The sequence below is a fragment of the Eleutherodactylus coqui genome, chromosome 1 (genome assembly GCF_035609145.1).
Source record: "Eleutherodactylus coqui strain aEleCoq1 chromosome 1, aEleCoq1.hap1, whole genome shotgun sequence".
Lineage (NCBI taxonomy): Eukaryota > Metazoa > Chordata > Amphibia > Anura > Eleutherodactylidae > Eleutherodactylus > Eleutherodactylus coqui.
In genome coordinates, this window is record NC_089837.1 from 134,390,223 (window position 1) to 134,404,527 (window position 14,305).

The window sequence follows — 14,305 nt, forward strand, 5'->3', positions numbered from 1 at the left end:
TGCTGAAGCTGTAGAGGCTACACAGGCAATATAAACTTATCTACAGGACCTTTTACACAGAATCATTACGTTAAAAATATATTCAAACAAGCAAAAATGAAGGATAATTGTTCAGTGTAAAAGCAGCCAACAATTGGACAACATAAATCATTCGCTTTTCATTCATCGTCCATTTTAAGCAGGCATAAAAATCATAATTGGCTCGTTCACTAATAGTTTAGTTTAAATACTGATCGTTCAGTAGTTCTCAATCATTTTTAAAATGAATGTGAACAATTGAACAATTTCTTTTTTGAACAAGTCAACAATGAATTTTCCTGTATAAACATACTGCCCGAGTGAAAGAGTGAACACTGACATCGTTTGCTCATTCAAACAAGAAATCGGCTGGTCTAAACAAACCTTTAGTCTTTAGGCCCATTTATGCGGAGTGATGATCGCTCAAAATCTGCTCAAATGAATACCGCCCTGATAGCTCAGAGAACAAGGCAGCTGTTTTGTATATGGAAACAGCTGCTTTGTTCTCGCTGTGTTCCACTGAGCTGCTAGCTCTGAGAAAAATCAGGAGCACTGACCGTTCCTTTGTTCTTGGAGCTTTCAGCTGGTATCCTGCTGGGAAGTCCCAGCTGGGATACCAGCTGAAAGAAGGCTATCAGTGCCGCCTGCTGAGAAAATCAGCGTGCGGCACTGATAAGGCTCATTGCTCATTTCTAGCTTGCTAAAATGAGCAATAAAGAAATAGCGCATGAACAGTGCATGATGGCAACACATTCAGACAGAACAATTAACGCTCAAAAGATGGCTTTTGAGCGAATTTTGAGTGATAATCATTGTGTCTAAATGGGCCTTAAGTATAGTTGTTTCAGTCTCTCAGCCATATTACCCTGTCATTGTGGTACTGCAATCAATTTAAATATTTTAGGTATTCAGCTCATAAACAAAGTTTAACACCAGATTAGTTTAGCTAGTGATTGAGTCTTAACACTCTGTATTTTGGATAATTAAGGAATTATGTGTCTCTGTTATTTCCCTACATGTATAGAACAATAATTTCATGATCTTCATTGCATGGCTCATGAAAATTTCTATTGTTGACAATTATTGCTCATATAAATTGTGTCTAGAGATCTAAATTTGGGATCTTAACAAGTACGGGAGACAAAGTTGTTTTTCTTTCTCATGATAGAATTGCTCAATAAGTTGCATACAAATACATTTCTTCTTTAAAGAACAAGACTTTAATACACATGCAATAATACAAATAATATTTTATACCTCCAAGAATAATTAATATTTGTTTAATTTGCATAATACCAAACTTTATATGACTACCAATATGTTTGTACCTACTAATTAAAATAAGGTGATTCTTTAAAGGGTAAAGGCATTCATTAGAGACCAGTGCAGCTTTCCTTCTTACTGCTGTAATCATTAAATTGATTTTTCCAGTCTATCATGTAATTGTTCCAGCGATGGAATTCTGCCTTCCACAGTCTTTCTACTTCATCAATATTTCCTGAAAAAGATTACAAAGGGAGTATTAATCTAAATTTAAATCTATGTGTTTAAATTAATTGAAAAAGAATAAGTGTTAGTGACATTGTCTCTGGAAATATGAAGCACTGGATGGTCTGTTAAAAAAGACTGGAATTCAGAAATTGTCATGTTTGTTTATTCATTCCTTTATTCATATATTTGATTATTTTTTGTGATTTATTATTTTAATATATTTATTAAATATTTAGTTTGTTTGTTTTACTTAACCCCTTAGTGACACCCCCCTACCTCCCCCCACCCCACCCCCCCACCCCCCACATACAGGTTGTTACGTTCTGGGAGGCTGGGCTCTATTCTACAGGGCCGTAAAAACACGTTTCTCCTGCAGATAAAGGCCTGGGGTCTCTGCATGTGACAGCTCCCTTCTATCAGCTGCCAGAGGTAGGCGATAGCCTGGAGCTGTCATCAGGGGTCGCGGTGTGCAACTCCCGGTTATGCGATCGCCGTTATCCAAAGGATAACATTGATGGCATAAAAGTAAATAAAAAGTAAAATTAGGTTAAAATTTCAGCTCCCCTCATGGATCCGATCCGTGAGTGGAGCTGAAACTACTCACCTCCATCCTCCACGATGTCCTGCGGTGTTCTGGTCCTACCAGAACCTGACACTGGCTTTTGAGCATGTGTGCCAGATATAAAATGTTGGGCACATGCGCAGAAGGCCAGGGGGACCAGGAAATTTAAAATCTCCCTGCTTCTGGCTATCATGAGTAGCTAAGAGCAGGGGGATGTCATACGGGGCCATGGTATGTGGTCCCAGGTCATGTGATCGCTGTTATCTAATGGAATGTAAAGTAAAAGTAAGGTGTAAAAGAAATCATATCTGTGAGGGAAATGAAATTATGTACTAAGGCCCTTAGATTTATCTGCAGATCTAACCCGAGCTTCTGCACATTTGCCTGTCAACAAAATGGCAGACGCATGCGCAAAAGCAGAGGATTGTTAGAGAAATGTAAAATCTCCCTGCTCCTGGCTACGAAACATAGCTGAGAGGCTAAAAATTTCACGGGGGGCCGCGTGAAAACAGCAATCATGTAAAAAGAAAAAAAGTTTACAAAAAGAATAAAAAAGAAAAAAGTTAACTTTTCATTTCCATCCACGGATCGCCTGCAAAGGATATGACATGCCAGTGCAAATGCACTTAGTCATGTGATTTTTCTACAAGCGATATGCTTTTTTTTTTAAGCGCAGCTATTCATACGCTAAAAAATTTCTCGTCTGCCCAAGCCCTTAGCGTCATAAAAAACGACTTCTGAAAACAATGTTAAATCTCCCCATTACGGTCTGCCTATATTTATTTAATCAGATCCCAAAACATGTTCCTTGGGTTCATTTTATTTTTAACCCCTTCGTGACCCATGCTTTTAATGCCTAAATGTACACATCAACATTTCCAACTTTCCAAACAAAACAATAAAGGAGTTATTATTTTTTAAATGATTCTTAATTCTTTTAACATTTCTTGCGGAATAGATTGTGCATTCATTTAGTACCAGGGCAGGGTCATTATCTTTCCCACAAAAATAGGCAGAAATAGTATAAAATTCAAATTTTCTTAATTGGTTCTATTTTCAATTTGCTGTGATACATTTGCCAAACTATATTTATACAAAAATAATCTTCTCAGACTCCTGTGTATAACGATACCAAATAGATGAACTTTAATTGACCTCTTTCTTTACTATAATACCTGGGAACAAAAGGTCCCCATTTTTGAGTGTCTCCTGTAATTAGCCCGTATTTGAATTCTCTTTGACTGCCATGTTTATCATGTTTATCACTTTTTGTAGCCGTGAGCTGGTTATTTCAACTGTGTTACTTCCACTGACAAGTACTGATCCAATATCTTTACTGACAGATGATTATACAGTGAGATTTGCCACTAAAGTGAAGGATATGTATATATATATATATATATATATATATATATATATATACATCCTAGCTAGAGATGAGCGAACCTACTCGGCCACGCCCCTTTTTCGCCCGAGCGCCGTGATTTTCGAGTACTTCCTTACTCGGGTGAAAAGATTCGGGGGGCACCGTGGGTGAGTGAGGGGTTGCAGCGGGGAGTGGGGGGGAGAGGGAGAGAGAGAGGGCTCCCCCCTGTTCCCCACTGCTCCCCCCTGCTCCGCCACGCCTCCCCCGCCCCCCGGCGCCCCCCGAATCTTTTCACCCGAGTACGGAAGTACTCGAAAATCATGGTGCTCGATCGAGTAATTACTCGAAACGAGTATATTCGCTCATCTCTAATCCTAGCTGAAAAGTGCATGAACAGCGGCCTCTCCACTCTATTTCTTGAACTATTTCAAATGTCATCATATACATTTAAACAGAAGAGTATGAAAGCAGCTTCACAGGGTTCAAATTCTCCAGGGACTCCTAACTCATTGTCACTCTACAGCATAAACAAATCAAATGTGAGGTAGCACTCCAAATCCTGATGAAGAAAGTGAGCGTCCACTATTTACCCATAGACATTGCACGTGTGAATAAAAGATCTCTTCTTTATTTATCATGGGTCAAAGTGCTGCCTCAAATTTTCATTAAAAATAATAACATTTATTTAAAGTTGAAATGACTTTACTATGCCTCAATATAAAGTCTCTCACCAATCCATCTCAACCAATCGTGGCCTTTATTCTTATGTCAGCTAAACTGACCCTCATTCTGTACTGGAAATAATAGTCTCAGCCACATTTTCAAACAGCTTTGACTCTTCCCAATAGTACTTGCATGTATGAGAAAATGATTGCCCTGCAACAACATAACCAAAATGTCTAGACAACTGGGGTACATGTTAGCCCATATTTTCTACAATAATCATTTAGATGCCACATGCCTTCCATTCCCAAATGGAACTATTCAAATAATACTTAATCTTTGGATGCACACCATCTCCCTAACTTTCATCTTTTGCAATATGTTATTTTTTTATTACTTTGCGTTGACTTTTTTATTGTGCTTGCCTTTTAGCAAATTCTCCTTTCTGAACATATCCCAACTTACATTCAGAGCTTGCACAATGGTATTTTGCGGCATTGTGTTTTGTTTTTTTTCTCTTACTTGAAAGTTATCCCCCTATCATTCCTTTTCCATTGTTTATAAACTAAATATGTTTTATTATAAAACTATTGAGTAAAAGAAAGTTGTATTTTAGGTGGGTTGCTCTTTAAAGCATTATATAAGGTATTAATGTCTACTTTGTATAGTATCCCATTGAGATTTAACAGACTTTACTCTTTTAATGGATGAGTGGGAGTCACAACTGTATGTCATATTTTTAAAATGTGTATTGGAAAAACATTGCTGGTTGTGTGACATAATACAATACTGAAAACTTTGCAGAGTTATCTTAGCAGCTGTTCCTGTGAAATCCCACTGAGCAACTTGTGAATGTTATCGAAATCTGTGCTCTTCTCATTTCTCTGTAGATTTCTAAGAGAACAGAACTACTGTATCTAGGGAGGTTTACAAACAAAAGCAGGTAACGCTCTAAAACATCAATGTTCTGTGAATTAATTTAAGCCTTCAATATACAAGTGTTCATTCTAAGTGCATAAAACAGGCTTATGTTATAAAAATGGAACCCTACAGATAAGGTAAGAGAAGACATCTGGGTATACACAGTCTGAGGGATGTACTGTTGAGTGACTTTTAACACTCTCCTTTTATCACAAGCAGTAAACTACCTGTTATATACAGCAGAAATATTGCATGTGAGATAACCATAGTACTACATGCACAAGCACGGGTACACATAGGCTGTCAAATGGGTGTCTCTGTGTCAGGGTTGAATTGTCTTCTCTTTGGGTCCTGATATGATTATGACAGTAAATCCATTGTACAGAACAAGCACTTTTGATCTTGTGTCACGCCTATTTCCCCATAGACTGTAAGCTCTTATGAGCAGGGCCCTCACTCCTATAGTTCAAAATGTTTACTGATTTAATAGTGTATGTAATGTGTGATTTTGTCTGTCATGTATCCTCTAATTTGTCTATGTACATTCTCAATCAAGATACCAGAGGCACTCTATATCCTCCAAAGTGAGTGATCATACTCAGAGCATCACTGTTTGCTATAAGAGAAAATGAATATTTATAAGAATGTGTAAGTTTTATCATTTGTGGTGAAAGATATCTATAGTATTGACAGGGTAGGTCATAAATTATTGATATGTAGGGAGCGGCCACTCAGAGGTTTCCATAGCCCCATTCTTTGTAGTTAAGGGTAACTGCTCATACAAAATTTGCTCACGTTGCAAAAAAAACAGGGGCCTGATCTGCTGCATTAGGTCTTATTCTGTTGATAGGTCTTTTAATATCATGTTGGGAAGATTCCTCTGAAGCATGAAAGCAAACCTCTTATTTAGTCCCTAACTATAGTATTTTTCTTTGTATATCGTGTACAAGGAAGACAAAACAGGGTAGCAATGACTCCCAGTGTCCAACCAAGAATAGAAATTCTCTTTCTGGAAATTAAATGTTACTGACATACTGATTCTTGGACGACCTTCTCTCCCATCTATGTATGGAGTGGAAATATGAATGAGCTATGTGTAAACTGCATTGCCGTGATTTAATTCCAAAAGGAATTAGCGTTTTCTCATCCATTCACACGGCCGCATCACATGAAAAGGACGCTGCAGTGGCAATCGGCAATATGGCTCTATTTAGCTTAAATAGCTAAATAGAGCTAGCTGTCTTATTCAACAAGTGCCGGATCCAGGTTAACCTCCTCCCCCTTCCTTTTTTTTCCAGATCCAATAGGAATCTATGGGATTTTCATCAAAAAATAGGTCAGGGTCTATCTTTTGATGCTGCAAGGAAATATGGCAGCTGAAAATCTGCCATGTAAATGAATGCATAGGCTGATATATAAAATGAGACAGCTCGATCTGGGCAAAAACGTGTGTATCTGGGTAAGGAACTGGCTCAGAGAGAGAAAGCAGAGGGTGATAATAAATGGATCATACTCTGATTGGGCCACTGTCGCTAGTGGGGTGCCACAGGGTTCATTATTAGGCACTAGTGATGAGCGAGCATACTCGCTAAGGGCAATTGCTCGAGCGAGCATTGCCCTTAGCAAGTACCTGCCCGCTCGAGAGAAAAGGATTGGGTGCCGGCGCATGGGGGAGGGGGGGGGGGGGGGGGAGAGAGAGAGAGGCATCTCCCCTCCGCTCCTCCACGCTCTTCCCCACAGCTCCCTGCCCACCACCGTCAGCCGAACCTTTTCGCTTGAGCAGGCAGGTACTCGCTAAGGGTAATGCTCGCTCGAGCAATTGCCCTTAGCGAGTATGCTCGCTCATCACTATTAGGCACCATTCTGTTCAATATATATATATATATATATCTCAATGACCTGATCGAGGGACTGCACGGTAAAATATCAGTATTTGCAGATTATACAAAATTATACAAGACAATTAATACAACAGAAGAGAATATGCGGCTACATAGATAAACTAGGGGCTTGGATAGAAAAATGGCAATTAAAGTTGAATATTGATAAATGTAAGGTCATGCACACGGGCAGGAGAAATGGATGTCACCAATATACACTAAATGGGGTACTGCTAGGGAAAAGTCATATGGAAAAAGACCTTGGGGTACTAGTGGACTGTAGCTATAACTGGAGCAATCAATGCCAGTCAGCTGCTGCAAAAGAAAATAAAGTCTTAGGGTGCATTAAAAGAGACATAGGGGGCGAGGGATGAGAACATTATTCTTCCACAATATAAGGCACTTGTCAGGCCCCACATGAACTACTGTGTATAGTTCTGGATACCGCTGCTCAGGAAAGATGTTGCAATGCTTGAGGGGGTCCAAAGAAGGGCGACTAAATTAATAAATGAAATGAGAGGACTGGAATACCCAGAGAGGCTATCAAAATTGGGATTATTTGCCCTGGAAAAAAAGATGGCTAAGAGGTGATCAAATAATTATGTATAAATACATAAGGGGACAATACAAGGATCTCTTCCATTATATGTTTATACCTAGGACTGTAATGGTAACAAGAGGGCATCCTCCAAGTCTAGAAGAAAGCAGGTTTCATCACCAACATAGAAAGGAGTTCTTTACCGTAAGAGCAGTGAGACTGTGGAACTCTCTGCCTGAGGAGGTGGTGATGGCAAAATCCATAGAGGAGTTTAAAAGGGGACTAGATGTCTTTCTGGAGCTCTATGATATTAAAGGATATAGACATTAGGTGATCAGCAGGGTTGTTTATCTCAAATTTGCCCTCTTCTGGACAAACAAGGGGGGGTGTTAAAACAGGCTGAACGAGATGGACATTATCTTCATTCAGCCTAATATACTATGTAACTATGTATGTAAATGTGTTACATGGTCACGATTTTCTGGCGACATTTCCTTACGGCTATCAGCTACAAGAAAACGCTCATCTGAATTAGGCCTCAGACTGCAATGTAGCCCTCCGACATCCTACTCAAGTTACTATGACAGCCTTGCATTGACTTCTATTATATTAATGGATCGCAGGTCTACACTATGATCTTTGGTCATTTTACCTTTAGCCTTATAGTTAATGCATGTGTGGCTTCTAGGATGGGTAAAAAGGTCTTAGCCATTTAGACTCCTTGACCTCCCGGTTTTTGCCTTGCTCAGGTCAGTTGGAAATTCACATACAGGAGCATGAGCTGGCATTAACAGGTATAGCACTATGACATTCGTGGCACTGCATGGCACCTTTTTCTCTTTAAGCTACTCTCCATTTCTTTTCTTTTAAAAATGTTCCAACCAGTATGTATTGTGATAAGGCATTCACATGCATTGGTCAGGCTCTGATTACTATAACAATCCTAGTTCTTAGCAGAGTTGTTGCACCATAATATATGAGATTGAAAAGAACTTGGAAATGAAATGTCACTTAAGAAAAAAGAAACCAACTAAAATTACCTGTATAGTTTTCATTAACAAATGTTACTCTTCAGAAACAAATGCTGTAATAAATTATAAATAACTTTTTATTGCAAAGTGTCTAATCATCTAACATTGCTATTTGTATGCTTTATTATCCATTCCAATAGATTTGTACTCTAAAGCACAGAAGGTAAAATTATTGTCCCAATTCAGCAAATCATCCCCTGCACAGAACCGAGGGTTATTTGCTCATCTACTTGTTGCCAGCTGCCAGCAAGGCGAGAATGTTCTTTATCAGGGAACAGAACAGTGAACAGTAAGACTCCAATAAAGTTAAATAAAACACAACTACAGCTATGAAAGCAGTCACGGTAATGCTGCTGCCAAATGAATGGTGAAGATTGTCGCTTTCTCCAATTAGATTGGTTTGTTTTTTAATTGTAGAACTAAGAAAACTTTTGCATGGAAACTTATTTCAGTTAAACTAGAAATCGCATTCACTGCTTAGAATATCTACAATTCTAGATTTTTATCCTTCTCAGAATCGCAATAGAGCAATAGAGCTTAATGTAATAAAACAGCCCTTGATAATAACACCTGTGACAATAGCAACATAAACATCATTAAACATATGTCTTCATACATAATTGATCTGGTTAATCACTTCATAGAAATTCAATCCAATGTAACACTCTAATTCCTTTGAGGAATTCACATCCTGAAAGGCAGTGGAAGGACACAGTGTGATATATTATTGCCACCTGTTTGCTTTCTTAGTGATAAGGTCACACAAATCAAATCATAAGTCATGCATCTTATTAACACTGACCTCATCAATCTCTGAGAAATGACTCTCAGATAGAAATTAGACTGTCGCTAATAAAGTAAGATTAGTGTGTTTTGTTCTACCTCTAGTTAAAATAAATTGCCCTTGTGCCGGGTTTGATGCAAAAAGTATATGAATGTACTATCAAGAATAGTATCTGACATGTCAATAAACAAGTATTATCTAACAATCACAATACATAAAAGGTTAATGTGTCCTAGATTCAATTATGTTTTTGAACCATGGTAAGTACTGCATATACGAGGCTTGCTTGACTTAAGGTCCATTTACACTGAAAGATGATCGCTCAAAAAATCGCTCAAACAACAGTTTGAGTGACAGTTTTCAGCGATCATATTTGCATAACTCTTAAGCAGACACCACTGTTAACTACGAGAACAGCAGCTGCTTTGTATATGCAAACATTTGCTTTATTCTCGGAGCTCTCGGCTGGTATCCCGCTGAGCTGATAGCGTTAAGAACAGCAGGAGCTGCTTTATTCTCGAGGCTATTGCTGAGAGCTCTGTGCGGGATACCAGCTGAAAAAATGCTATCAGCTGGTATCCTGCTGAGAAATCAGCGTGCGGCACTGATAAGGCTCATCACTGACTTTTAGTTTTGCTAAAAATCAGTGATGACCGAATAGTACACAAAAAGTAAATGATGGCAGCTAGAGATGAGCGAGCACGCTCGGTAAAGGCAGATACTCGAGCGAGCATCGCTCTTCTCGAGTAACTGCATACTTGTCCGAGCAAATGCGGGGGGCGGCGGGGGGATTGAATGGGAGCAGGAGGAGAGTGAGAGAGATCTCTCTCCCCCTCACTCCCACCCGCTCTCCCCCACCCCCCTGCGCATTTTCTTGGACACGTATGCAGTTACTCGAGAAGAGCGATGCTCACTCGAGTATTTGCCTTTACCGAGCGTGCTCGCTCATCTCAGCAATTATTGCTCAAAAGATGGCTTTTAAGCAAATTACGAGCGATAAAATTGTTGTGTCTAAATAGGCCATTCGAAAACCCTAGATAAGATTCTCATATTGTCACAATAATGGTATAGCAAATAAGAAATTGTTACATTATTAAATAGCTTGGCTACTTCAGGATGAAATCAAGTGTTTTAAATAGAAATATGTGCCAATTGCTAATATACTTCTATTACAACTTGAGTGCTGTTGTCTGGAATGCACAAAATCATGCCACCCACTAGCCCTACAAGAAAAATATAAGCACTTCTGTAATGCAGTATATCTCCAAAATAAAATTGTTGGAATGTAATGCAAAATTGCTCACCTTTCTACGTTGTGCACAGCACAAAAAACAGCATGTATCAGCTACTGCCTCCGTAGAATGGATGACCTCCATGCAATTGGAATTAAAGGATAAACAACCAAGGATTATGGGCGAGGCTGATTCATCTATTCAGAATTAACTACGAGTTTTTGTGCCGAACAGGTACCTTCATCAAATTACTTACAGATAACATAATGGACACAGTTTAAAAGTACATAAAGATGGGAAAATTCTACAACTGCTGACATCAGAGAGGCAACCCAACACTTAACAAGAGTAATCTCTGGTTGGCTCTCTGACACCATTAGCTGTGGAATCTTCCCGTCTGTTTGTACTTTTAACTGTGTCTGTTATGTTATCTGTAAGCAAGCTGATAGAAATGTGTAATTAATCCTGAATAAACAGCAACATTCTAAGCTATAAATAGTAACAGCTGGTTTGAATATATGTATGTTTGCACTTCTTATGTAAACGGGAAATTTATGAAACAGTGGGAAATTTGGATCCAAAGTACTTTCTGTTACATGCCAAAACGCTTACGTACTTTAACTTTTCTAACTATGCAACTTTATGTATAGGTTCGTTGACCTGATCCAAGTTTTTCTTTCATACTTTTCTTTAGCTTTTTATTTCTTCTTTTACTATGTTCAAGTTATACAATTTACATGTTATGTATAAAATTGTTTATTAGGATATGGTAATGTCTATTTCTATATTTTGTAAACTTTTGAAAAACTTCTCAATAAAAACGGAATGTTCAAAAATAAAAAAAAAGAAACATCCTTCTTCATCTCTCTGAACCTCTCCTTCTTTCTGTATCAGTAGCACCCAGGATTCCTGGTTGCATAACCTTTAAACCCTCAAGCCCCGTCTCCTCCTCCTGTTCTAACATCAGTCTATACATGCGATGGCTGCTACTAGAAACGTCACAGACGTAAGCATTTAAACGTGAAGATTTTTTATTCTAAAAAGTAAACTGCCAAACAATAATATTGCTTTATCAAACCATACCTTAAATTTATGAAGTTGTTTTGAACTTTCTTTTGTAGATTTACCTGTAATCTGCAGGATTTTAGGATAGAATTTGTTCCAGAATATGCACTGCTTGGCACGCATTTTCCGATCTGTCTTTAAGTCTTCTGTGTCTAACATAAGGTAATGTTGTTCATCGAGTGTGAAAGCTGGCCATCTGTTTTCCTGAGACTGTGCCCCATTTGGATTGCTAAACGAGAGATATTTGAACATAACGACTGTTATTACATACTCTGCTCATATTTTGCATTATGCTCTTTATATCAGCAGCCCTTTGGTTACTCATCCATATTCAAAACACACAAGAAATGCTTGTAATATCACTCAGAATTAAAAGCTCTGAATGCTGCACTGTGTTGTAGGATTTATCAGTACACTGTGCAGACGGTGCTATGCTCTGTGCCTTATTTATCAAGCTTAGAAATACAGATAGACAGAACTCAGTTGCTTGACTAAGAAAATTTCATATTTCTGAATAAAAGAATGCATGGAAAAATAAAAGCTGGAAAAGTAACACAAGTGAATTGCATACTGAATTTTCCACAATACTTTTTTAAAGGACATCTACTTGTATAAAATATTCAATATTCTAGTCAGATGTGTCAAAGTTATCTCAGGCTAACAGATGTTTGGGTGACATCCACTTATTTCAACCAATATATACAGTAGCAGATAGTAGTCAGAATCCTAGCTAGGCAGTACAAGGATTCAGTTCATCACCCTATTCCTGCATCTAAATACCCTTGCTAAGTCAGTGTGACTTTTTGGCAACTCTCCCAGCACCCATTACCCAAGATAGAAAAGTCACTAGCCATCACTAACTATGCAGCTTTCTATAGACACTGGAAGCCATAATCTATTATGCCGATATATAGATAACACTTTGCACTCCACCTTACTTCTCTGCCGGTGCTGGGATTTTTGAAATTCAAGATATATATATATTCACATTTCAGGTGGATATGAAAATGATTAGAGTTGCAACCTGATTAAATGAACAGTCTTACCACCTGAGACCTATAAAAAGCCTTTGAAAGGATTTTTCTGTGTAGTGAACCTCTGTTTCTACTTTTGTAGAGTTTGTTGATTCAATCAAAGAGATATTGAGCAGTTAGCGGAGTTTGAGAGGAGGCACATTGTTGAAATATGAGAAGCTGGATGGTCGTGTCAACAAATTGCCCCCACCTGGGCCGTTCTGACCTAACTGTTAGGAGATGTTGGGACCAGTGGATGCGTGAGAGCACGCACACATGGCGACCGGGCTCAATATGCCCTAAGCAGACCACCAGTAGAGAGGATTGTCTGATCATTCAACAAGCATGAGCAGCTCCAACTATTTTGTTGTCCCCCATGCAGAGAAAGATGGCACCATCGTTATAGGCTTCTGTGTCTGTTGGAATCATTTTTATGCCCTTGGTTGCAGGAAATTTGGTCTCACAACACCCATTATGTGTGCTGCCTTTGTCATCCACCCACTGTTATCTTCGTTTGCAGCGGTGTAGTGAATGATTAAACTGACTGCTATGGAGTGGTGTGATGGTTTGGGGAGTCATTGCATATGAGAGTCGGTCACACCTAGAAGTGGTATGAGGGACAATGACAGCTCAGTGATGTGTTCAGGACATACTGCAGCCACATGTGTTGTTTTTCATGCCAGGGCTTCCAAGAGGCATTTTCCAGCAGAATAATGCTCAGCCACAAACAGTGGGTGTCACAGGCATGCCTCCACAACATTGTCACACTTTCGTGGCCTGCCAGGTCTGCAAATGTGCGTGAGTATTCCGCAGGATACCATATGGAACCTGTATGACTCCATTCCTGCACGTATGACATCTAGCTTTCTAGTTAGAGGCCGCTCAACAGAGTATTACAGACTCCTTTCAAGAGTCCAGTTTTTTGTAATAAATAATCCCTTCACTTATATTAACATTACAATCACACATATAAAGTTGCATTTGAGGCCTCAGTCACACGGGCACATCGGCACCCGTACACCGGGGGCGATGCGCCCGTGTGACTGCAGGAAGGAGACGGACGTACCTGCAGACGGCCGTCTCTCTGCAGCGCCGGAGGAAAGAACACATGACCGGCAATGAGGCCGGTCACATGTTCTTTACTCCAGCGCTGCAGAGAGACAGCCGTCTGGAGGTACGTTCGTCTGCTGGTGTCAGTCGCATCGGCGCCGGTGTACGGGTGCCGATGCGCCCATGTGACTGAGGCCTGACTCTGACAAATCCTTTTAGATGCTTGATTTTTTTAACGATTTTGAAAGATATATATATACACACACACACACACACTTCTCCAAAGTCTTAGAATCCCTCAATTTTTCCAGCTATTTGACATTAACACAGTTCAAGTCAAGCAAATAATATGAAATTGTTCAAAGATTCAAAAGACATGGGGGGCGTGGCCTGGCAGAGCAGGAAGATGGCCGCTTAATTCCCGAGCTCCGCTCCGGTCCTAGCCTGAAGCGACTTTAAAGCAACCCACGGGTCTTCTCTTATCTCCTGCGGTGTCGGAGACATTACAGTTACCATAGCGATGTCCCGACGCAGAGCCTCCCGCGCTCAGCCTAAGCGCTTGGATGATTTCTTTACTTCCACTGCAGCCCAGCGCGCTCCTACAGCCTCCGCTCCGATTTTCTCCGCTACCGGTGCAGAGCAGGGGGGGGATGCAGCCTCGTTCCTCCCAGATGACAGCGCTATGCCGACA

General features: G+C 39.6%; 1 protein-coding gene across 1 annotated transcript in view; it reads right to left on the reverse strand.

Annotated features, from left to right (window-relative positions):
- Window positions 1-1,215: 1,215 nt before the first annotated feature.
- The window catches only part of BCHE (butyrylcholinesterase), a 61,962-nt gene continuing 48,872 nt past the window's right edge, over window positions 1,216-14,305 (reverse strand). The window contains exons 4-5 of the mRNA XM_066600672.1: window positions 11,614-11,780; window positions 1,216-1,516 (exon numbers count right to left, since the gene is read on the reverse strand). Of these exons, the coding sequence (XP_066456769.1) occupies window positions 1,392-1,516; window positions 11,614-11,780 (292 nt within the window). The 3' untranslated portion in view covers window positions 1,216-1,391. The remainder of the gene's footprint in view (window positions 1,517-11,613; window positions 11,781-14,305) is intronic.